This window comes from Amblyomma maculatum, chromosome 1 (genome assembly GCF_055883805.1).
Source record: "Amblyomma maculatum isolate TAMU_Amacu chromosome 1, ASM5588380v1, whole genome shotgun sequence".
Taxonomy (NCBI): domain Eukaryota; kingdom Metazoa; phylum Arthropoda; class Arachnida; order Ixodida; family Ixodidae; genus Amblyomma; species Amblyomma maculatum.
The window spans coordinates 9,165,895-9,192,461 of record NC_139344.1 but is presented as its reverse complement, the minus strand read 5'-3'; the positions used below and the strand labels follow the sequence as shown (position 1 = coordinate 9,192,461).

The following is a 26,567-nucleotide window of genomic DNA, read 5'->3' as shown; positions in this document are numbered from 1 at the left end:
CTGGCGACTCTGTAACTACACAAATTTGAATTTGAAACTTCCAGTACCTAGACTTGATCGTCCTTCAGCCATCCTTTCCTAAACTTCTGCACAAACTTCACAGGTTCTAGTAATGTCAGACAAAAAACTTGAAAGCAGATTAGACTATTGCATTAGAAATGCCGCAAAAACCAATTCAAGGCGTAATGGACAACTAATATTCGCCACCTTGACATTGCAGTGACCACGCTCTTGCAACGAACTTTTCCTCCAGAAATGAATATCGTTTTAAGAAACAGCGACTGTTCTAAACATTAATTGTAGGACCACCAAACACCACCCATAAAGAAGCCAACAGGACTTACAAATCACTAAAACCCCACCTCCTGCAATGGAACATTTTTGCCTGATAAACAGGATTGAAACAAATTAAAGTTAGTGGGAAAAGCACTAACTAGGTAACATTGGTCAACACTAACAGCCCTTTAAGTGGTATTTTTTGGATCACCTCCTAAGCCATGCATGCTTGTTCTCTAACTTGTCTTGGAAGGCGTTCAATTTTGGACCACATCTGTCCGAGGACAAGTGGAATCGTTATACGGCCACAGCTACGCTCTAACTAAACTGCCATTACATTGATAGCTGAACTGAATGATTTGCAGATTAAATAATTTCATGACTGCCCAGCCACAAATTTCAAAGATCGTGCCTATTGTACTCTCTAATGATGCCGGTGGCTGCGGCCAAATCAATTTCGTTGAGCGAACTATTGGCACTTCTAGCTTGCATAGAAAAGACTACTCCTTCACATTTCACAGTTACATGAAAAGCTTGTTAGGGCTAGGACTAGCCGTTTTCTTTGGTAAATAATTTGATATTCAAATTTAGAGCAAAGAATGTGAACATCTGGCAAGAAATATAATGCTTATGAATTATATAAATTTAATTATCAAATCTCAAAATGCTGCAAATGCACTGGTATCATCATAAGGCACAAAAAAAAAAAAAGTCTGCTATTTCCGTAATAAGAGAGCACGATTACAAAGAACACACGAGAAAATGTGCTTGTTTTAATATGAGGCATTCGTTTGCTGAATGCTGATAATGTATTTTCTTTCATATTGGAAGTAACCGTACATGCATTAAGACTGCAGACGGCTGCTGAAATCAGGTGGTGCTTCTTTTCACTTGGAACAGTGATGCTTGTTTGACACAATGTCCCTACAGTCCCTACAATGTCACCAAAGTTCTATCCGGTACCGTATTTCATCATTTACAGTAGCTACAATATTCAAGTAGATTCTAGTCAAAGCTGAACCGCAGCGATCTCTACGAGGCTGAAACGCTTGGAACTCACCTGAGTGCTTCCTTGAAGGCGCACCGTTACCACTTTACTTATGCCAATCCTTAGTTTTCAATTAATGATGCGCAAAACATTCCGAAGCAACTTTACCTTACATTAAACCTGTGGCGAAGATGTGTACGCGGTCGAACCACTTAGTGGGCACGAGCTACGGACCACGGGGCTACACACACAGGACAGCGCCATGACACACAAAGTTGAGCTGATGATGATAATCACTATGGACAAGACGTTTGCTTGTTTTGAACACAACCTTTTTGAAACTTTTCAAGCATAAAATGAGCACAAATAAGTTCAACTAATTATCTTTACAGTAAAAAGCAACTAAAAATATGAATACCGGCAGCGAAAACTGTGAAGGCATTGGCGCTCAAGCCCACCGCAGAAGGCGCGCCCTACAGTAGGTCGTCTGCTACTGCTGCCGAGCCTCTGTGCGCTCGTGACGAAAATTCTTGCCACGAGCTACGGGTTATCTTTTTGCCACTTCCAGCTATAATACACCACATGGAAGAGCCTCGCGTCCATGAAGCCCATAATACAGCCTCATCCAGATTCACCGCGTAGATTCACGGCCAGAAACTGCCACAGCGAACAGAGAAGTGAAAGTTCACAAAATGACATAAAGAAAATGGTATGCTCTCAAATTTACTAAAACAATATTCGGTATGTGTGCGCCGAAATCATAACTTATATGCAAGACTTATTTCACTCTTTCTGGTTGAATGATGAGCAAGCCGTGAAACTGCAATACATGTGTAAGATGTGTGACACCTGTGAAAGACGCTTAGCAAAAATAGTGTATTTTTAACCAGTGGTTTGTGATTCTAAGGATTTAAATTCGTTGCAAAAAAAAGTCCATTATCAGGTGTGGATAGTCAGACAAGTTGTCTAATTATACATGATTATCATAACGCCCTCACAAATATGCCATTCATGTTATATGCATATACTGTATGCAAAGGAAACAGCAATTAGAACAAGCAAAGGAGGTACTCTGCTCTAGCTCTTCCTAGAGCTAGAAATACAACAAGAGATTCCTAGAGATACACCAATTCAGGCTATGTTCGCAAGGTTGAGGTGCAGTCATTCAAAACATTATTAGTACAGATACGCACTAATAATGTAATAATTGATGATGACTCCATGGTATGTACCATACAGGATTCATCATCAATTAATTATTCTGAGGCAACATTCAGAACATTGAAATATATAAGCCTAATGTTTCACAAGCATACAACTGGTCGAATTTGTGACACATAACTGGTAGCAGTATTTTCAAAATCAACTGCTGATCGAGACATATGTACACCACAGAGAATTATCCCATAAAATAAGGTCTCGAGCACCTGCTTCATTGCGTGCCTGAAACTCTAAATAAAGCATGCCTCAGAATAAAGTTACAGCATACCATATGCCCAAATCCACCAGTACTGTAAGCTACCTGGTACCAGCTGACCTCTAAGCATGCAGCTACTGGGCAGGCTACCGAGGCGTGTTCTGCAAGTATCAAGAGCCTTTGGCAGCTCCTTAACAGCTCAGTGTTAGCACCTGCCATGAGCTGGCACTGGACAACAAGTGCCCTATGACTAGATTTCTTCAGCCGACAGGAACAAGTCAGGACTAGCCCCTTAATGTTCCATCTTCTTCACCACTATCTCAGCACGAGGGTTGGCCATGTAGGCGTCAGCTGCAGTGACCCAGACAAAGATCCAGTGCCAGTCCTTGAACCAAGTCTGGAATCGTGGTAGAGGTAGTGCAAAAGGCTAGGATGAAGGAGAGAAGAAAGGCAAAACACAGAGATTTCCACCTTATAACAAATCTGGAAGTCTAGATATATTTGAGTGCTATCTCCATCTAGTTTATATTATAAGCAAATAGCAAAAGCCAAGCAAACTAAGGAAAGTAAGGTTCCAGACATGCTCCTCAACAACATTGTGCAATATCTGTATGCAGACTGGAACGGCATTCCAGACAATGCTGCTATAATCACTTGCTCACATCACTTCGTAGCAGACGTAAAAGCTTTCCTGTAACTGTGGATATGTATTTTATAATTTTACTATCTCTTTTAGGGCCTTTAATAAAATGAAATCTAGTACTGCACACCAACAAAAGATGTGCAAAACTGGATATGCCAGGGTATCCCATCATACGGGCCAGTGAGCCTTTTTTTACATTTAAGCCTTTAATAATTTCACACCACTTTACAATAATATTGCAGCTCACAAGACTTCGATGAAATTTTTTTGCAAGCCCTTGATGAGGAGTATCAGATTGTCGATAAGGACATGAGATGCATCCACTCAACTGCTGATGGACAGCTTTCTTCCTTCACTTTCCTGTGTGCTTTAAATTCTGGCTAAGCACTGTGAACATCAGCAATGTTGCATCGCAAGTCCTGCTCATGCTAAAGGCTACCATTGCAATGGGCACACAACACAGAAGGAAATAAAACAAGTCGAGAGAATAACACGCAGCCAATCCTGACATATTAACGGTTCTGCACACATTCCTGCTTGTCAGCCGGTCAATGTTAGGCAAAGGCTAAACGAAGTCACTCGCTTAGCCATAGCATCTGAGGCAATGCACCTGGTGCCAAATGATATGAACCAAAGCCATTTACCGTGTGAGCACATTAAATGCATATCAAAGAAGAAATTCAGAAAAAAAACTGATGACTACAGAGAGTAAGACACCAGACACTTGCCAATCATGAATAAAGATAATCAATCTCATGGCACGACAAAGAAACCAAAGATTTGTTAATGCATGATACCTCCTCAGCCTTCATATGTAATAATGCATACCGAGGAAATTTTCTAAGTCCATGGATTGAAGTAGTACCTCAGCGTACATCACACTATTCAAACAGGTCGCCGTTGAGGACAATGCAAAGGGCATCTTGCATTACCAAACCTTCAATTCCTTTCTTTCACCAGAACATTGCCCAGCTTGATACATAAAAGACAGGTTTCTGTTTTGCTCTTGGTCTTGATTTTGTTTTATTTGTGTTTTTGCTCGTTTCACATGCATTTAATCATGCTCAAGAAACATATGCACTTGGTTGATAGCAGTCTTCCTACCTTTGTGATTTGTCCTGCACTCTTGGTTCAGTATGCTTCATCACTAGCTTGAGCAGCCACACACATTGATAGTGTGGCATAGCAGGGCCCACAAATTCTCTAACTTGCACCCTTTTCGAAAATGCCCCCTTCGGTGAAACCAGACTGAATAAAACACTCGATCAGTGTGCTTCCACTTGCTCTGGCCTGCACTGCTGGAGCTGTACACCATATAACAAAAAGGCACCTGGTATACAAATGTGATGAGGCACAATGTATAGCTGCACTTGCCTTCCTGCCTGATCAAATTTTACGGCAACAATACCAACGTTATATAATATTTGACAACTTGTAACTACAGCTGCGCATTCTTGTCCCATGAGTGCCAACATGCTAGAAAAATGACGATGTATAGTAGGATTTCCACAGTACATAAGCTTTACTTTTCTGATAGGGGCCTCTCAAGAGTATTTTCTTCAGAAGTTTTTAAGTTAGGCTCTGCTATTTGGGTGTAGTACTCTGAATGCAGAATGTCCCTACTGAAGGTGTCCACAGTAGACCTTCCGGTGAGATATCCATAAAGCTGGCAACAAGCTGGCCTTGTTATGGGGTTTAATTATTGCCCTATAGCGACTCAAGCTATGAGGGACACGCCGCAGTGAAGGGCTTCGAATAATTTCAACCAACTGAGGTTCTTTCATGTGCACTGATATCAAGATCAAACCCAGATCCCCTGCCCTATAGTAGCTGAGCGCCCTATGCAACAAGCTTACCAGCATGCCTTGGGGTTCAGAACAATGGGGGATGTACAATGCCTGAAAGCACTAAAATAGAATGAGTCACTGTTGTCATTGGTGTCACACCATTTTCTTGAGCAGGCTGATAAATTGTTACCGACACCATTACCATCCCATGGACTGTAACAGCTGTTCTGAGCAAGGCACACTGTAATTTAGGATGAATTCATGCATTCATTGGAGGGCTTCCGTACAAGAAACCGTTTCGGAAACTTCTAACCAGCATGAGTCCCCCAGTGAACAGCGATCATTTAGCCCAATTAACATGCACACAACACATGCAGTCATTATCTAGAACGCACCATTTTGATTTCTATACAATATTTTTACTCAGGAGTTCCTATCATATATATGGTGAAATAAATTAATTGCTATAGTAGTAATGTTTTTGCGTTATACATAGTTACTTCAGTGCTACTACCAAGCAGCGGTACAATTAATACAGGGCACAGTGTAATTTCCAGTCGCTGTCTTTAAATGACATTACTTGCAGTAAACGGCTCCGCGTTCTCCATAGAACACTCAGCAACAATGCACTGCAGCTGATCCACAATTTGGATCGCACATATGAATTAAATGAGGCTCCAGTGTCGCAGCAGTATTCCGTTGCACACATAGTCGCATCACGAAAGGCTGAAACAACTGCGCCTCAAAGTTTCGTGCATTTCTCGAAATTGTATGTTCATCCCGCATTATATACCAGCAGCCTTGATTACAACGCCGCGAAAAACGGTTTAACTATAATACAACACTTTAAGACTGTCTAGTGAATCGCTCGATCGAGCGATGACCCCTTGACGGCGGCTTGCCCAGAAACGGGACAATGTTTGCCACCAGAGTTATTGATTTAGAAAGGTCCTAACGCACACTAGTTGGTTATTCCCGCATGTATTTATGTTGTCAGCGTAAGAGCTAGACTGGCATTTCTCAAATCTCGCTTACACAAAAACTCGGTTCGAGCCGAAAAGCACACGCTTAAATAACATACTCACTTTGTGAGACCCATCAACAGCTGCATGCACGCTGTTTGCGTCGTGTGCGTGTCGTTCATCGTTGCTGGCACGCCGACGCCAAATGAACCCCATTCCTCCAGTCCGAGGCAGACGACGAACATGCGTGACGCCATATGCATTTTGGAACGCGTAGCTGTTGCTACGGCAACCGAAAACGAAGGAGCTGACGTCGCGTGACGGCGACGGTCACGTCAGCGTCTGCTCTCATCTGGGCTGGAAACGGAATGTCGCAACCGGGTCGCAGCAACGCAGCAACACAAGCACGAGTCAAAATGGCTAAGGTTAGACACGCATGCGAAGAGCAGGACGATGACATATTCATGAAGAAACTCGTCGAGACATACATAGGGGACACCGAAATTAGAGAGCTACCCGACTACCAGGGAATTCCAAATGAGAAGTTAGATGCGCCCATCACGAGAGCTGAAGTAAGGGCGGAGATAGCGAAACTCAAAACCAAGTCAGCTCCAGGGCCAGATGGAGTCACGAATAAGATGCTCAGGAATTTAGATGACAACTCGATAGAGGCCCTTACCAGCTACATGCAGAAATGCTGGGAAAAAGGGGAGATCCCACCGCTGTGGAAAGAGGCTACCGTGATCCTGATCCCAAAACCCGGGAAGCAACCGAAACTGGAAAATCTCCGGCCTATATCGCTCACGTCATGTGTAGGAAAGTTAATGGAACACATCATTCAGACCAGAATTTCAAATTATATGGAGGAAAAAGAGAAATGGCCAGACGAGATGTATGGCTTCAGGCCCCATCTGAGCACACAGGACGTCATGCTGCGGCTGCAGCAAGACATAATTAATTCCAGAACCAAAGATGCGAAAGTCATTATGGGACTGGACCTAAAAAGGGCCTTCGACAACGTCAAGCACGAAGCCATCTTGGAAGGGCTCCAGCAGGCAGGAATAGGGCTAAAAACTTATCGCTATGTCAGAAATTTCTTAACGGACCGCACGGCGGTTATAACTTTCCAGGAAATACAATCTGGGGTGATCAGGCTAGGCAACAGGGGGACACCTCAGGGATCGGTACTGTCACCCACCCTTTTCAACATGGCCATGAGAGGGCTCCCGAAGGAATTGCGGAAAATTGGGAATTACAACTTAAATTACAGCCTGTACGCGGACGACATCAATCTCTGGATCAACAGAGGGAGCGACGCAGAGATCAATGAAACGCTGCAGGCGGCAGCAGATGTCATCTCTAAGTACGCGGCGGACAGAGGACTTAAATGTGCGCCTGAAAAATCAGAAATCTTCGTGTATAATGACAAGGCACTCAGGAATAAACCTCCCTCTGACCCACAGGTGTACGTGGAAGGAAGGGAGATACCAAAAGTAGAGACAATACGAATATTGGGACTCCACTTACAAACACACGGAAGGAACACGATCACCATTAAAAAGTTAGAAAACCACGCGACCCAGACATTAAACCTCATCAGGAGGGTCTCACGTAACGGAGGCGGCCTCAAGGAAAAAAACCTCCTGAGATTGGTACAAGCCTTCATCATTAGCAGAGTGGGCTACGCCACGCCATATCTGAACCTAAAGGCAGATGAGAGGAGAAAGATAGACGCGCTCATCAGAAAATGCGTTAAAAAGGCCCTAGTCCTCCCAACATGTACATCGACGGAGCAGCTACTGGCCCTAGGACTGCACAATACGATTTCAGAAATCACGGAAGCGGTTAAAACCTCGCAACTTGAAAGACTCAGCACGACGCGAGTGGGAAGAGCTACGCTAAGTAACCTTGGAATAGCCACAGACAGGGGGCAAAAGGAAAGGGTTGACATTGACAGGAAAATCAGGGCGCACCTAAGAATCCCTCCCCCACCCAAAAACATGCACCCTGAGTTTAATAGAGAAAGGCGACAGAAAAGGGCGGAAGCGATAGAAACAATATATCGGAGCAAACCCCCAAATGAAGTTGCCTACGTAGATGCGGCAGGAAACAGACGCAGTCGATACATGACCATAGCGGCGGTAGATGGGGGAGGCACCCTCATCACGGCGGCTACCATACTAGGGAAAGAAACCGAGATAGCGGAGGAAGCTGCGATAGCGATCGCTTGCGTTGGCACCAAAGCTAGATATATTATTAGCGACAGTAAAACTGCAATCCAAAATTTCAGTAGGGGGAGGGTAAACCCCCTCACCACCAAAATTTTAACGCAAGGAGTGATTGATAGGACGATCAACATCATCTGGACCCCGGCGCACGAATCTGTCAGCGGTAACGAGGCGGCCCACAGTGCAGCTCGAGATCTCTACCTCCGAGCTGTACAGGATGGCTCGGCTCAGGCAGAACATAATAGAGAAGGGCGATTAATCTCGTATCAAGACATTACAGAACACTACAGGCAATGCCGGAGGCGTTTCCCCCCACCAAACAAGGCGTTAAATAGAGGTCAGGCAATGGCGTGGAGACGCCTGCAGACTGGAGTATACCCAAACCCAGTACTAAATAAACATATCCGATCGGACTGCGAGGACGATAAATGTAAAAGGTGTGGGGCGAGAGGAACCCTCGACCATATAATTTGGGAGTGCGCTTACTCCCCAGGCAGGGCGCAAAACATTAGCAGTAGGGAAGCCTGGGAAACCTTATTGCGAAGCTCAGACCCTGAGCTCCAACTCACCGCCGTCCAACTGGCAGCAGAGGCCGCCGGCGAAACCAAACCGGCCAGCATCTAATGCGACCATCCCGTGCGGCTGGGCCGCTAAGTCCCCTCCCCCTTACAGGGGGGTGAGACAGAGCGGCCCAGGCGGTGTGGTCCTTCTCTGTTGGACAATAAAAGTTTTCAACAACAACAACACGCCGGCCGTGTTCCAGACGGTGTTGAAGCCAGTGAGGCCTAATTCAAGTCAGCAGGCAAGAGCCTCGCCTCGGGCATTGCGAATCCTATGACCGGCCTGTTCGCTGAGGAAGCCAAACTCAAGCTAGCGATTGAGGTGCGTACTCGTCTGGATTGATACATTTTTTCGAGCAAGTGAAGGGGTTGCGTTTGATCAGACCAACCACTACAGGCCTTGTAGATAAATCAGCTGCATATGCAAGACCTGCGAGGTATTGTCTCAATCACAGTATTGCAGGATGCGGAAGACCGTGGCAGACCTGCGTTCCACATCATCTAAAGGCACAGGTGGGCAGTCTCGTTCCTTGATTTAGTTATTTACCCTCACTTTTATCTTTCCCATCCCGCTAACATATCGGAACATGCGCGGGGTGCCACTTTTATAGCTTTTGCAGAGAAATATCGTGCGTTGAGCGTGGGCGCCAAAGATTATTGCTGCACAAGACTGCTGCTCATATGGCGGCGATTTTAGGAATAAGGTAAAGGGCGTGTTACTCATGCATTTCGTCCTCCATGCTTCCTCTGGCGCGCTTCACAGGCGTGGCTGTCAATTTTCACTTTAGATAGGCTAACTGGTCGCAACACTAAATGCCAATATACTCTACTACTCTGATCACAAAGGTGGCTCGAACGGCAAGACAAACAAGGAAACGAGGGGATCGAGCGAATTATTGTACAAGTGAACGGAACGTCTTGACAACCGGTGCAGATGCTTTGCTTAGAGAGCCTCCCTGGGGGAGCCATCTAAGCGGCAGCGTACGATACCGATGGCGCGCGTACGATAAGAGTGATAATGATTGTGAGAGAGGAGAGAACGGGTGGATTTTGTTAGATCGTGCGGAACGAAGTTTGTCCACGTGCTCTCACATTCTGCATTATTGCGATCACGACAGAGCTTTTTTTTTTCTTCCAGAAATGACCAGGCTCCACGGTTATCTTTCTAAGCTCTGGGTGTGCTGATGGCGCATCACAAATTATAAATCACTTATTCCTAGGCGTCCCGGTGTATCCAGCTTTTAGGGATATATTTGTTTGTGGGGCGCATGAGGATTCGGTTAAGGGCTGGGTCAGCGTTGTGAGCGATAAATCATTAGCATGGCGATGGTAGGTGGCACCTGAAAGGGCCTAAGCCTTGATTGGGGCGTAGGGTTGTGTGACGTCACGCGGCAGTGTGACACGGCCCATTTGGCAGAAGCAGTGAGGGGATATAGAACTCTCAGGGGTTCTTGCACACCGATTCAGACACATGCTATATATACCCTTTGCGATGCAGGCTCTTGAGAAGGGCTTTATATCTATGTCCGATTATCTTTCACATAACATTGTTGCTTACAGCGGCACGATAGGGAGTATGCGTGAGATAATAGGGGCACAATTACAGGATTAGTGATAAGTGTTTTTCAGAGTGCATACACACCAAGATCCGCACGGCATCCACGGATGGAAATCGTTAACACTGTCGCGTTGGTACTCTTGTACCTTCCACGAAGGCTCCCAGGTCAGTGGGTTCCACGAAGGCGTGCCTGGTCAAGCTTTAGTTTATGGTGCAAACAATCTTTGACCACGTCAATGTTTACAAATTATGTTTCCGGCGCTTATGGTTTGGTTGTTTGCGGTGAGGGTAACGGCGGGGCGAGCCGACCAATTTTAAACACGCAGCTTATGGCATAATGATTGCATGTGGGTTTGGGACGTCTTTATTTTCTTCCGGTCCATACTATCGGGGGTCATGTAGATGAATGATGACTCAAGCAGAAGGGACTTTGTCATGCAACCTGACAGGTGGGCTACAAATGAAGCTTGAATAACTTCTTTTATATGTATTAAAGTCTGTGCCTCCGGAGTCCGGACACAACCTACGTGTGTAACAATAACCTACTCTGCATGAATGGCTGAGACCCTGCAAGTTGTAGGCTACCTAACGTCTATAAATCTTTGCGGCCAATCGTGGATATTAGAAGGTATTCAGTCGACAACCTTCGACGTTGAAAGTGTATTATGTCATCTTGCATTGAGAGACTGTCACACTTGCAGTCAGGTATTCCGTGCTTGCTGAAAAGGTAGCACTTTTGGCACCAAATGAAATGCGATCAGCGGACCACGTGGAAAAAAAAAAGTCAGCTGAGGCAGTCTCAATGCCATCGTTTGAGATGGGAAATTTGTTCCGTTTTGCGACTGTTTTGCTTCTGTTATTTATTTAGCAATAGTCTTCTCGTTGTGCAATTGGAGCGCCACATTTAGTCTCTTCAAAGATGATGGCTTACACAACATGTTTTCGCTGTCTAGCGGCTATAGCCTGCGTGGGTTAAGTGAGCGCTCTTAGCTCAAAAGGCATACAGCGTTTTGACTTGGCTTCCGTAATATCACTCGCACCACCCACGTATGTCACAGCCTCTTCCGGTTGTGAAACCACCATCTCTGTCTCTCTCTCTCTCAAGCAAGAAAAGCAGCCGCAAATCGGAAGAACGAGCCAATCTCTGATGATGATAGGCAGACTGCCTCAGCTGGATACTGTTGCACGCACTCCGCTGTTCGCATTTCATTTTAGGGCTCAGGAAAAAGTATTTTACTGCATTTTACAAAGAACACATTGCATTTCATCCAGCATTCCTTTTAGGCGAACAATAAGTTGTCGATTTTTTTATTGCTTTTGTGCTTCTTAAAAAAAGCAATTGTTTTGAATCAAATATGAATATAGGTCTAGGTACTTGATATATCAAATAATCTAAACTTGTGTTGGGCGTATCATAGCCATAGTTGCTTATGCCTCATAAAATCCCATATAACTGACATTTGACGTCGATATTGCATGCAGGACTGGCGGAAGCAGTGATATAAGACGAGGACAAACCCACAAGCTGGCTGGACAGCATCCTCCTTGTCCTTTTCACTATCATCCTTATCAGCGACACAGCTGAGCTACCCATAGGTGGCGCGTCTTGGCTTTTCCAATGCCAAGTGATTTATGCTGCAGCACTAATGCCTCCACTTTGAGTCTAGAAGGTCACTGTGATCAAATTTGGGTAGCATTTACCCTATTAACATACGAGCTTTTTAGCTCGGCGCCATACTCAGGTAGGTTGAATGTGGTCCGTTTTGGTTTTGGTGCACCTGTACACCACTTAGTGTAACAAAAGCCTAAGGGATTCTGCAGCTGAGGAATCGCAATGATAAGGTTTTTATATCCATTCTATATCTACGCGTACGGAATTGCGGCTAATACCTTGCGAACATGGCAAAAGTACTTCTGAAAAGGATTTAAATTACATTACTAATTACTCTGCTGAAAATCTCAGAAGAGTAATTAAATTACTCATTACTGCTCCTAACAAGTAATGAAGTTACATTACAATCACTTCGACAGAGTTATTCAATTACTTTCAAATTATTTTCTAGTTGTTATCCATGCAAAAACGAAAGTAAAGCTAGTAAACAAAACAAAACTTATTCTCCAGACATGATTGATTGAAATCCGTTTATTGACAGCCCTGAGTCATGCACTTTTGCTTCATGCATCTGTGTGGGCATCTGGTGGCCGAGGTGGGTGCTGAAGCACACACGTTTTTTCGTCTTCCCGCCAAATTCCGTCCCAGAGAACTATTCCTTCCCTCTTTCCTACGGCACCTGACATTACAAAAATAAGACAACCGCAAAAAAGAAAAAGTAGAAGCATGGTCGAAAGGTCGCGAAATGAGCTGGCCCGGAGCTGTCTCCACCATTTGTAGGAGAAGCTAGGTTATTTATTCCTTCCGTAGTTCCAGGTATAGTCCTCGGCACCTCGCGCTCAGTAATGCTCACGCCGTGGACCCTTCTGCCTGTCTACGCCGCCTCAACCCTCGTTCCCCCCGCGGTGACGAGTGCAACCAGGCACCACTGTGCCTTAGCCGACGCAACAGGGAGTGCCTCTTCGCCGCGCTTCCAACTAGTTTTCAACTCCGTTCTTCTTGCACAATTTGTGTTTCGGCATTCCCTTGAAGCCTTGTTTCCTGCTGCTTAGAGAAATGTTGCATGAGATAGCCGCACAGTGAACCTGCCACACAGGAGGTCTCAGACACACTGTTCTGCTCCATGCTGCCTCCTTTTGTCGATCTGTTATGCTGGCTTCTGCTTGCCGCATGTCGTTCCTGCTTTTGCAGCATTCTACTTTGTTGTCTATTGAAGGAGTAGTGGTGCATTTAAGTGAAAGTAATTTCGAAAGGAATTATGTTTGCTGCGAAACCACTGCCAAAAAGAAATTCATTACATTACTAAACTACCAAGCCAAAAAAGTAATTCATTACATTACAAATTACCGTGAAAGTAATTAAATTAGTTTTTTCATTACTGTTGTTCAAATACTGCCATGTATGCTTGCTATTGGCCATCCACGGCTGCAGGATCTATTTGAGTTGGTTTCACGAATTGGCGCAGGTAGTCACAGGGGAAAGCTCTGGGCTTACCAGTTTTAGATGGGCCTGCAATTCGTCTTTGCAGGTTAGCGTCTCATGCGTTCGTGAGAACGACACAATTTCTTTATGTCAACGTCCCGATTCGATTTACCGTACAAGTGCTTTCATTGAATTTGTCGTCCACCGCCCTTACGTGCACGTTCTATCGGGAAAATCAGCAAAGGGATACGGTGGCTTTCTTCGTACTCTTTGTGCCCAGTATTATCGACTCGACCGCCCTTAGTTTATGGAAATGCTGGGAGGCGCCTCTCAGTAGAAGGAATACTTATTCGGGTAAAGACAAAACAAAACACAATTGGTGGCGGTGAGAGGTTTGAATTTTATTTTCTAGTTTTTCAGTATGATACTTGTGGTAATTACAAAAATGGAGGCGTCCATGACAGTACTGCATGTGTATCTGCGAGTAGAACTTATAGCGATACTTAAAATTTGTATTGCTGTGACAGAATCGGGGTAAACTGCAAAAGTCGAGGACGGGAAAGGCCGTGTGGTTGGTGAGAGCGGTGCCACTTTGAATGCTCTTTTTGCGCACAGAGACGACTAGTTTATCGGGTGCGTATTTTTTCACTGTGTATTTTTTCACTTGAGTTGTGCTTTAGCTTGTTGGTATGATTGCATGGGCAGATGATGCTGCGCGTTATGAAGAGGGCGAAGCTGTCCTGGTAACTTTCGTGTTCATCGTCGTGTTTTCGCTCTGCTACCTCTAGTCATCTGCTACGTTTTCAACAACGTCGCAAGAATTGGCCGCGTGTGTGGCCGTTTTTCAAGCGAAATGTCTTAATCGACTCTGCACTTCAAAGGTTGTAGACCTTAGACTTCAAGAAATCCAGGATTGGCCACAACAAATCTCTCGGCTTGTGCACTATGCGTACCCTGTAAATTATGTGGCCTGAGCCACTTGACCACAGTAAGTGCTGGTACAGGTAGGTACTATCAGGAGGCATATAAATTAGCAGTCAGCGAAGCCATGCAAACCATAGGAGTTAGTTTTTTTAACTTGTGCCGTTGACCTGAATTGATACTGTAATCGTATTCTAGATTAAATATAATGAAGCAGATAGAAAGCGGAACAAAACCAACACTACGCTCATGGGACAGGAACCCATGGCCTCCGACATGTCTCATAGCCATTAGTCGCTTCGGTACGTTAAACGCTATAAACTAAACGAAAATTCGCAGCAGTTCAGATTCTATAGATGCCCTGCTGATATAACTTGGCCCGGCATAGAGCTGCCAGAGGGCCGCCCGTGGACAACGTCACAGCCGATTGCAGCCTGTAGCTCGGAAATTTTCTCGTGCCCTTTGTTCGCTATAGGCCCGCGTTTAATTAAGGGAGACCGGGGTGTAGTGGTGTACAGTATTCTCCAGGCACTCAGTTCTTTGTCGCCACACAAGTGTTTGTCTGTACGTGCTGATGGCGAAGCGATATATTTGCACCAGCACGGATGGTTCGTGTATTAATTCTCCCGTTCGTGACTTCGACAAAGCGAATTCATGTGAAAAAACACGTTTTTGTGTGCCATGTAGTAAAAGTTTGTCTTCGTGATTGAACTAAGATACAATGAACATCTGTAGGGAGATTTTAAATTAGAGGACAATTTACATTAATATTAATATTAGCCTTCACTAGCTTTTCAATGGAAAAGCGCGTCTGTACTCATAGGGCGAGTGTTAGGGATAGAGAAAGGCTGAAGGTTTTGGTACTTCCTCCTGTTTAAGGAAGAAGATGCATTATTTTCTGTTGGTAGCTACTCAAACTTGCTGTGGCTTTTTGTGTTGCTTTAGCAGAAAGTGTTTGTGTGCCATGCGAAGTCATTTTCTGCCGCTCAGGCTGGTACCTGTGTTTGTAGTTTGTGGTGAAATGATGATTTCGCGTCGCATGTTTTTTACGTTGAGTTGTTTAAGGGTAAAACAAGTATCTCCCATGAGCAATATTAGCTGGCGTCCACGTGAGTGACCGTCCATACAACGAAATTCGGATAACGTCACCACGCCGCCGTAAGATGTCAAAGCACATGTTAGAGTATACGCATAGTCATGATTGACGAAATGACGTCCTACGACCAGAAAGAAAAACATCATGTTCATAATCAAGACACCACTTCAAGCCAGGAAAAGAGCAGCATCACTCAGCACTTTCCTTGCTAACGTACTAAAAGGTGCGGTGTCTGCTCAAACATTACTCATATTCATGCCTCAATTTGATAGTGCAGTATCGCCATGGCCGCCAGCGGCGCGCCAAGGAACAGATGCCACGCCGGTCAGCGAGATAGCAAAACCTCGGTTTATTTTCGAAGTAGGCTAGCCCTTTATAGGCATGCGTCACGTTTGAAAGGGAAAGGGAAGAAGATAGAGCGGCTATAGTGGCTTCCGCTCCGAGCGCTGACGCGTGCGCAACGGAAAAAATGCTGAACCAGAATATGCCACACTTTCTCCGTAAAATAGGAAACGCTGCACTGGTCTGCGTTGCCTCGTAGAACGCCTAAGGGCTTGTTCGGGGCTTGCGGCTTCCTCTCTCTGTGCTGGTTCGGTCGTAGGCTGACCTGGAGAAGCTACGCCGGGGAACTGGTTCGGAGAGTTTGAGTCGCTGGGAATGCAGGTCCTAGGAGTAGTATGATCTGCAGTCGTTGGCGAGCTAACTAGGGGGTTTTGCTCGCTCACATGACTTTTGAGGTGGTGATCATCCGATGTACAGTCGCATTGCAAATGAACTTGATCTGCATCTCGCCGGGCCAGGCTCATCGGGGTTCACACCGTGGCCATCCTGGAACCGGATGCTGTCGTAGCCGTCCCGATATCCACTTGTCCCCCTTCCGCAGTTCCGCAGGAAAACATTTTACTCCGGTAGTAGGGTCCAGGCATCTTGACCCTGCGGTGGCTCTGCAAGCGTAGACGGAAAGCACGAGTCCAGCCGGGATCGTAGTTGGTAACCCAAAAGCATCTCCGCAGGGGATTTTCCACTTTTCAGCGGAGTTCTGCGGTAGTTGAACAACAGTTCTCAAAGCTCTTTCTGCGGCTCCATTCGCCTTACGGTGACAGGGGGCGCACCTTAGATGCACTATATTATTTTTTTTTTGCAAATGTAGCAAATTCCTGGCTGGTAAATTGCGTACCGTTGTCAGAGACTAACGTTCGTGGGACTCCGAATCGACTAAAAATGGAAAGCAGGCAGCTAACAGCAGTTTCAGTGTTGGCATGCACATGTGGTATGGCTTCCTTCCATATAGTATGCGAGTCGACCACTACAAGGATAATTTTTCCTGCGATTGGACCTGCAAAATCCACGTTAATACGCGACCACTTTTCATAGGTGGATGGCCAATTAACTAGCGGAGCGGCCGTTCGAATCGGCAGGTTCTGGATGCAGTTCAGAGAAGTAGCTGATATTTCCTCAATGTCCTTATCTAATCCTGGCCACCAAAACAGAGAACGTGCAACTGCTTTCATAGCCGACGATCCCTCATTAGTCTCATGCAGAAGACGCAACACTCTTGTACGAGCTTCTTTCGGTATTACCACACGATGTCCCCAGTACACTAGTTCATGCGCGACTGACAATTCCAGCTTCCAGTCAAAGAATGGCAGTATGAAATGGGGTAATGAGTTTGTGGTTCTGGGCCACCCGTTCATAACGTAACAATTAACCTCCGTCAAAACTGCGTCTGCGGCTGTCCAGGCAATGAGCTCACGTGTTGTCACGGAACCTTCGTCCTGTCTTTCTAGTTATAAGACGTATTATGGAGGTTCACCATCCCCGACCGGTTCCGGAGCTCGTTGTTGTAGGCGGCTCAGGGCGTCGGAGTTGAGTATCTGCTTGCCCGTAGTGTACTGTAACTTGTAGTCGTAGGCCCCGAGACAGAGTGCCTAGCGCTCGATGCGTGCGGCGGCCATTGCTGGTATCTGACGATCCGGTCTCAGCAGGCCCAGAAGCAGCTGGTGGTCAGTTACCAGTGTGAATTCTCGCCCTAGAAGGTAGTCACAAAATTTTGTTACACCAAAATTGTGTGTTAGTGCCTCTCGTTCTAGTTGGGAATAGTTCCGTTCAGCTCGTGTTAATGTTCTAGAACGGAACCCAATTCACCTATGAACGTTACCGACTGTGCGGAACAGGATTGCTCCCACACCCATCGGGGACGCGTCACATTCCAATTTCAATTCCTTTTTCTTATCGAAAGGCAACAGAACCTGGGCAGCCGTAAGGCTTTGTTTAGCCACATTAAATGCGGATTCCTGTTTCTCTTTCCAGCGCTAGCGTGCATTCTAGCAGGAACTCTCTGATATAACGGGAAAGGAGTAGTCGACATGGTAGGCAGGAACTTGGCGTGAAACGTCGGCATTCCGAGAAATGCACGCAGTTCCACAACATTACGCGGGCTTGGTGCGTCTACAATTGCCTCAACATTCTTTTCTATCGGGTGAAGACCGTCTCGGTGAACTCGGGGCCCCAGATAAGACACAGCCGGTCAGCGCAGTTCGCACTTATCGTATCTAAGTTTCAGTCTGCGTTCTCGGAAGCGTTGTAGGACGCTTCTTAATCGCTTAACGTTATCGTTTTTTCTTTATGAGACAAGCACGTCGTCTAAAAAGCTTGTACGGCCGGATAGCTTCCCAGCACCTCATCCATCTTTCTCTGGAAAATTGCCGGTGCAGATGCTATTCCGAACGGTAGCCTATTAAATTAGAAAAGCCCTTTGTGCGTGTTAATGATGCAGACTTTTTTTGCCGCTTCGTCAAGTGGTATTTGGTTTTATGCATCTTGCAGGTTCAGCGTGCCAGAACAGTCACCATCGCTCAAATGGGCAAACATGTCATCAATAACGGGCAATGGATGTTGCTCGGTGGCACAAGCTGGGTTCAAAGTGGATTTAAAATCGCCACAGATTCGGACCGTGCCATTCTTATAGCACATCTACAATTGGTGTTGCCCATTCGGAATGCTTCAGTGGCGACAGCACGCCTATAGAAACTAGCCTGTCCAACTCCTGTGTCACTTTATCGCGCAAAGCCTTGGGAATGGGCCTATAGCCTTACTAAATCTGGGAATGAATCCCTCTTTAAGGTGAAGACTAGCGGGGGTCCCATTGATGAGGCCTAGAACGGTAGAAAAGATGTCCTGGTCATCATCATCATCAGCCTGACTATACCCACTGCAGGATGAAGGCCTCTCTCATATTTCTCCAAATAACCCGGTTCTGTGCTAACTTGACCCTTGCGAACTTCTTAACCTCATACGCCCACCTAACTTTCTGCCGCCCCCTGCTACGCTTTCCTTCCCTTGGAATCCAGTTTGTTACCCTAAGCGTCCATCGGTTGTCCTCTCTTCACACTACATGTCCTGCCCATGCCCATTGATTCTTAATTTCCACTAGAATGTTAACTCGAGTTATTTCTCTTACCCACTCTGCACGCTTCCTATCTCCTAATGTTACCCCTACCATTTTTCGTTCCATAGCCCTCTGAGTTGTCCTCAACTCAAGTAGAACCCTTTTGGTTAGCCTCCACGTTTCAGCCCCATAGGTGAGTAGAGGTAAGATGCAACTGTTGTATACTTTCCTCTTGAGTGATACCGGTAAGCTGCTAGTCATAATCTGCGAGTGCTTGCCAAATGCGCTCCATCACAATCTTCTTCTCATTTCCTTTTCATGATCCGGATCGGTGGTCACTACCTGTCCTAAGTAGACATATTAACCTACTAGTTTCCGTGCTTCGCTACCTAACTTAAACTGCTGTTTCTTCCCGATGCTGTTGAACATTATCTTCGTCTTCTGCATATTGATTTTCAAGCCTACCATTCTACTTTTCCTGTTTAGGTCATCAATCATTAGTTGTAGTTCATCCCCCGAAGGCAATGTCATCAGCAAATCGCAGATTACTGAGGTATTCTCCATCTACCCTTATCGCTAACTGCTTCCATTCCAAGTCTCGGAATACTTCCTTTAAAACGGGTTTGAATAGTACTGAGGAGATCGTGTCTCCTTGCCCAACACCTTTCTTTATGGGAATTTTGTTACTTTATGCAGAACTATGGTTGCTGTGCAGCCACTATATATATCTTTCAGCACTTCCACGTAGGGTTCGTCTACGCCCTGATTTCGCAATGCCTGCATCACCGCCAGTGTTTCAACTGAGTCAAATGCTTTTCCGTAATCAATGAATGCTATGTATAAGGGCTGATTATATTCCGAACACTTTTCTATCACCTGATTGATGGTATGGATATGATCGATAGTAGAGTGACGTTTCCGAAAACCTGCTTGATCCTTTGCTTGATTGCACTCAGGTTGTCCTGATTGTATTAGCGATTACCTTAGTAAATATCTTATACGTAACAGACAGTAAGCTGATTGGTCTGTAATTTTTAACGTCCTTAGAGTCAGTCCCATTTCTTATGAATGAGGAAAATGTTTGCATTCTTCCTTGGCTCCGGTACCGTCGATGACACCAGACACTGCGTATACAGGGTGACAACAAATCTGTAGTTATCTGATCAACAGCTGATTTCCCCCATTTCATAGTTTCTAATGCTTTCGTCACCTCGTGATTCATCACTGGTGCTTCGTCTGACTGGTTTTCCCTACCGCCAATCTTATTACGGTTTTGACTACTTTGGCTACTGTAGAGATGCGGTAGCTGCTTTTGCAGTCTTCCAGCGAGACGTCTTGGGCTGCTATCTGCAAGATTGGAGCTCCTGCGTTGTTGAGTAGACTAAGCAAGTCACGTTCATAGAGGCTCGGTCCCGCACAATCTAGCACAGTTAAAGGGCACACAACGGACGCCCCTTGGTAGCGGACGCGTAACTGAAGTTCTGCTAGGGCAGGGAGGCGGCCTACGAAGCAGGAAAACTTCGTTTGATGTTTTCAGGTTTGGCCACTGCTTGCGATACTTCTCTTTGAGTTCGCGAGGGATGACGCAAATTGACGACCCGTTATCTACCTCCATTCTCAATTCCATGCACCCCCACGAGAAACCTCTGCGAATAGGTGGCTTCTGAAAATAATTCCTTTCAGATGCTGGTGTCCAAATGTGCGACGTCTCCGTTTCATCGTTCGACGAGCCTTCTGCGACAGCCAAAGTGTTAGTTCTCTCGCCGCCCACGTCTTGTCTGGATGTGACACACGACGTCGGCACTTTCGCGCAAGATGACCTTGCCGCCTGCACCGGTAACACCGAGACTTGGCCCCGAAGAGGCGTTTTATTTGTGTTTCTCACTGCCGCATTTATTGCAAGATTCGGTGTTGTAACGCTTCTGTTCAACACGATCCAGCGTCTTTCCGCATGCCTCTACTTTGAGTAGTGGCGTCTCCTCGGCGTTCATCGTTTTTACATCGGTTTCTGCAGCCTCTGCTGCAATTACTATTGCCTCTGCTTCTTGTAGCGTCAAGTCCCTTTTAGACAAGAGCTGTTTCTGTAGTGCACTCGACCTTAAACCGCAAACAATACGATCCCGTAGCCTCCGGTACAGACTGCTTCTAAAGTTGCATTTATCCGCAATCCGCCGTATTTCCTCCAGAAATGCCTAAATTGGTTTCCCTTCGACCTGGCAATGGTTACAAAATTTAACTTTCAGTGATTTCGTTCCTTTTTGAGTCGTTTGGTTTGGTTTTGGTTTTCTGGCGTTTAACGTCCCAAACCACTGCGCCATCCCGGCTGGGCTTTTTGGGTCGTAAAACTTGTTCAAGGTTGCAATTGCTTCTTCATAAGTCAATGCATTGGCGTGCGCGGAGCTACTTTCCCTGCCAATATCTGGACAGTGTTCATGCTTAATGCTGCCACAAGCAATGCTCTCTTCTTTGCTGAATCTCCAACGGCTTTTCCTTCAAAGTACGCTTCAACGTTGATAAGGTATGGTTCCCACTAATCTGTACTTTCGTAAAAGTCTGGTAGCTTGAGATGCGCCATGCCTTCCAACGATGCAGTCCGGTGCTGGGCTTCTTTCACGACTTGTGCGTCGTGAATCCTCGTCGCCACTGTAGCGTTGCCATGGCTGACAGCGGTGCGCCAAGGAACAGAAGCCATGCCGGTCAGCAAGAGAGCAAAGCCTCAGTTTATTATGGAAGTAGGCTAGAGAGCAAAACCTCGGTTTATTTTGGAAGTAGGCTCGCCTTTGATAGGCATGCGTCGGGTGAAAAAGAGAAAGGGAACAGGAGAGAGCAGCGATGGTGGCTGCCGCTTTGAACGCTGATGCGTGTGCAACGGAAAAAATACTGAACAGAATATGCCCCACATAGTCACGACTACAAGTCATAAACACGCGTATTATTACTCAGCACTTTCGGAAACAACATGTTGTAAGGCGCAGACATTTTATTATGAGCACACTTGTGTCGCTGCATGGTACATGCATACTATGCATGACGCAAAAACAAACGTGATAATTAAAAACAGATGACGCAAACAAAGGCGCCTTTAGACATGCGCGTGTCTGTCTCTTGGCACGCAGCTCAAGCGGAGGAGAGGATGGAGCATGCGGAGAGAGATCATCAAGCATAAGTTACGCCAGATGTAGCGCGAGAGAATGTTTTCGCATTTCCGTGCATAAGCAGTACTTAGTGCCTTTAAAGAATTTTTTCTTGCCTGCAACGATCTGAAAATGAAGGCGAAATAAAACGTTTTGGCTGCAAACCGCTGAACTTACGAGGTGTCATGCCAGCGAGAAATTGATCGGGGTTATAAAAAGCTGCCAACTTCTGCCGTGTTGGGCGTGGTAACAGCCGCCCAGAAATTCAGCCGGGCACCAAACTCCTCCGGCGAACACCTCCTTCACAAAATGCGGGTGCTGTCCTGCAAAGCACTGGTGCACTGGACGCGAGCCATGCCAAGGAGAGCGAAGCGGCGTGTTTCAACATGAACAGAGGAACGAGACAGCTCGGCGCCGTGGCCCATGCAGTAGAACCCTTCCCGCTCCGCGGCATATTTGAGGCAAGAGCGCTGCAAGCTCTCCCATTGGTCCTGCGAAAGTGCTGCCGTCGGATTAGACCATTTCAGTGTCAACGGATTCTTGGTTTACGGAGACTCAAGTGCTTGTGCTTTACACTCCGATAGTTAGTTCGTCACTAGAATCCATTGGGAGCAGTTCGCCCTCTCTGAGCCCCAGAAAGCGGACGCGGCGTAATCTCCCCGGCCGTCGCTGTGCGAAAACCGTCGCAACTTTCTGCCGCAGAGCCGATCTCGTTGTGTCAATGCCTGTAAATAGTGTATAAAGCTTTTTCTTCATTTCACTAGTGCCGACTCGGATCCATCGCTACCGTCTAGGGAGCTGGCGGCACTCGTTCACGAAATGGGTGATGAGCGCTACGCAACCAACTCCTTGGCACAACCCTGTTGACGGTGGGATACTGTATGATAACCCCACCGGCACAACAGCCGAGTGCCTCGTCAGTTCATGCCGCAGTGCTGGTCTTGAGCTTCGTCCTTTGAGGCGTGATGAACAACTTTTGGTTGTAAGCTCACTTTGTTGCGGCGGGTTGAGTATCCGGATGTCAGGGTTCCTTGTGCACAGTAAGTGGCGCAGTTGGGGAAAACTGTAGGGTCGGTTTATTTTTTCTCCTTGCGCAGTGCAAAGAAGTCGTCATTGCTGGCCCTGAGAAAGCGTTCAAGCTGATCTCCGATTCTGAAGCCTGGAGCATGGCGCCATGTGTTCCAGGCCGCTTCCTAGCCAGTGAGACAAGCTGTGACCAGTCAGCCATATTAGCCCCTGGCTTTCGTGGCCGTACTGAAGTCAGTGAGACCGGTGGCAACTTGGAAGCCAGCAGACTCTTCTCGGAAGGTTCTAGCCCCATGAGCCGCCTAATCAGGCAGCAAGCAAAGTCCAAGTTTGCCATCACGGTGCGTACGCTTTTGGACTACACATTTTTAGGTCGATGTAATTGAAGGGGAATGTTCGATCGAACAAACCTATAGGTGCCTTGTCGATGTGCTAGCCACGTAGGCAGGACATGCCAGGTGCCGTCGGTGCTATTAATAACCAAGCGGCGCGGTTTTGTTTCATACGCTGTATTGGAGCGTTTATACCTTCCCTTAATTTATAAGCACCTTGTGTGAGAAGGTGGCCCCTTGGTTTTCGCTGTTAAGGGTCCTCTCGTTTTCTTTGGGTATGTTACGGAGTCAATATCTGAGAAGCCCTGCAGCCTTGTCATTTTTCGCAAAGACTGTATCTAATTAGCATACGTTCTAATAATTATTTTTGAACGAGGAGCTGTACCGCTGTCGACAAAAGACATCGTGCATGATATTCGGTTTAGATTTAACGCGATAGCATTACAGTTGCCGTGCTCTCGAAATTTCTGCGTGAGCGTTGTGAGTGAGAAATCAAACCCATGGTACTGGTACCTGGCAGTAGAGAGCGCAAGGCACTGATTGGTTTTCAGGGTTGGGCAACGTCACGCAACCACGGGACACAGCCAATTTGGCACAGGCAGCCAACTAAGGCTTCTCATGTGAGTTGGGTGAGTAAGTGGGATCAAACACTCGGGAATTTTGCATTCCGAGTCAGACGTATGCTACCCTTTGTCATGCAGACACTTTAGTGCGGTATCATTGAGCAGGGCTTTATATCTATGTCTGGTGGTCTTTCACATATTATGGTTGCTTACAGCAGTACGATAAGGATTATGCATTACACAACAGCGTCACAATTCAAAGATCAGTGATTAAGTTATTTGCAGAGTTCATGCACACCAAGATTCACATGGGGAGCCACGGACGGGAGGCGGCCCCACGCAGCGTCTGAGTCAGCGCACTGTTGACTGTGTTTCGTGACAGGTGTGAATTGCAGTGCTGTAAGTTGGGAAGATACGTGTAATAAATTAGTGGTACTGTTCAAGTATCCTACAAAAGCTGGTATCGTCAAGCAGCATTGCGAGATTAATTATAAGGCGTGAGGGGCTACTGATTTGCAACTTGGGCAGAGATGCTCAACAGCCTCTTTATAGACAGTGATCACACGATCTTGTTACATTAGCATTCAGTCGTAAGCTACTAGTCATAGACGATCGTGCCCTCTTTAACCAGGTCGTAGGAACGCGACGACATGGCCTAGGAACAACGTAACTCACTCGTCATACAAGGGCCCCGAAATAATGATTTCTGTCAACCCTGCCATTTCAGAGGAGCAGCCCGAGTCAGCAGATCTTCCCAAATTTGTGACAGGATATGGTATCATCACATCTAACAACCCATCGGGTAATTAGTGGTCGCCCATGTGATCATCCTGAGATGGCAGTGGCAAGTAGGTCAAAGGTCAAGGTCATGGCTCACCAGTAATAATAATAAAACACAACTACTGTACTGAGGGTTTAATCCCAAGAGTAAATTAACTGATGAGGTGCGAGAGCAATAAACGGAGAGTTCATCATATAGAGGATGAGAAACAGGGATACATTTATACCAAATAAGAAGGCGGCAGTATCTCTCGGGCCACTTGTAACATCGGAGGTCGATCGACAATTAAAACATGTGCATAATAAAATCTTCGTTGTCTGTCACTAATAGCGATTGAAACTAGGGATATATAAGGCATGGACTTTGCAATTGTTCTTCGATTTCTGGCATAAATAGAAATTGGATATTTCGGTTTAAATCGAAACAGAAGTGATAATAGAACTGCGAGTTTAGTTTGCGACATTCCGTTTCAACTGGAAAGGGTAATTATTCTCAGACGTGCAAGATATGGTTAGGTGGCTATTAGTTTGGTTTTGGTTTTTCGGGTTTAATGTCCCAGAGCAACTCATGCTATGAGAGACGCCGTAGTAGAAGGCTCCAGATATTTCGATCACCCGAGGATCCTTAACGTGCCCTGAGGTCTCGCAGCACACGGGCACTTTGCTTTTTGCCTCCATCGAAAAGAAGCCGCTGCGGCCGGAATTCGATTCCGCATCCTTGCGCATAATAGTCGAGCGCCCTTTTCAGTGCACCACCATGGCTATGCGTTAGGTGGCTATAGGGATTTACTCCCGACCAAAAGTGAAAATAAACTTAGCTAGGATAGCAATAGCGGTGCGAAACGATGTGACTGGTGGTTGAGCATGCACAGTACTGTGATTTCAGGTGTGACTTTGATACCTTACAAGCTCATTATCAATGCGTGCTTTGAATAGTTATTCGGTTATGCCCGGTGTATGGACTTTGTTTAGGACAATGACACTGGGCGCCACGAAAAGGTCTCATGATCTGGCTACTGCGACGACCGAGTTCCATTACTGCCATCAACACGCAGATAACGCGGTACCTCGCTTATCTCCCTCGACCTGACTCGACAACCCAAAGATAAGATGGCAACCTAGTTCTTAAAAGTAAACTTTCGCTTGCGTTTGTGTTCATCGGCTATTTCCAGGATGGGGCCCACTTTTCTGCCGAGGAGAGCCTCTACGATGTCTGGAAGGATGAGGCCTGCGTGCGGAGGCGACTTTTCACCACCCCAACGCCGACAGAGGGACCAATCTGGGCTCCCGAAAACAACAGCCGGGCGAAGGCGGCCTACTCTACCCGTTACCGGTGTAGGCGCCAGTCACCGGTGTAGGCGCCAGTCACCAGTGTAGGCGCCAGTCACCGGCTCAGGCGGACTTATCGGATTTCTGAAAATAACACAGAAGCCTAATGCGAAATAATGATTAAAGATGATTAGGTATTAAATAATGATAATGATAATGGTGCATAAATATATTGAAATAAAAAACAAAAAAAAAAAACATCCGGGTACGCTGCACATTCGTCATCCCAGCCGAGCCGGTTATCCGTTGTCAGCGGAACTCCTACAAGAAAAAACAGCTCAAACCAAGCCGCGGGGTTCGGCGCTCAACGCCAAGGACTGCGCTGGGTTTTTAGGCTGGACGAAACAGCATGCCTGGGCAACACGGAGAAGGAGCCCTCGGCATCGTGCAGTGAACAAGAGCGGGAACCGTCCTCGAAAGAGGAGGCAAAGTAGAGATTCGACGAGTGAGACGATGTTCCGGAAACGACGAGCGAGACGATGTTCACGATGGATGCTGTTTCCCGTCACGAAAGGCTTCCTGCGTGTCATGATATTTTTTTTAAC

General features: G+C 46.2%; 1 protein-coding gene across 2 annotated transcripts in view; it reads left to right on the top strand.

Annotated features, from left to right (window-relative positions):
• The window catches only part of LOC146201614 (uncharacterized), a 59,238-nt gene extending 33,028 nt beyond the window's left edge, over nucleotides 1–26,210 (top strand). Inside the window, exons 3-4 of one of the 2 annotated variants that reach the window (XM_084587715.1) lie at nucleotides 23,090–23,359; nucleotides 25,866–26,210. In XM_084587715.1, the coding sequence (XP_084443841.1) occupies nucleotides 23,090–23,359; nucleotides 25,866–26,051 (456 nt within the window). In that variant the 3' untranslated portion in view covers nucleotides 26,052–26,210. The remainder of the gene's footprint in view (nucleotides 1–23,089; nucleotides 23,360–25,865) is intronic. The other variant, XM_084587716.1, reaches the window with a different exon arrangement.
• The last annotated feature ends 357 nt before the right edge of the window (nucleotides 26,211–26,567 follow it).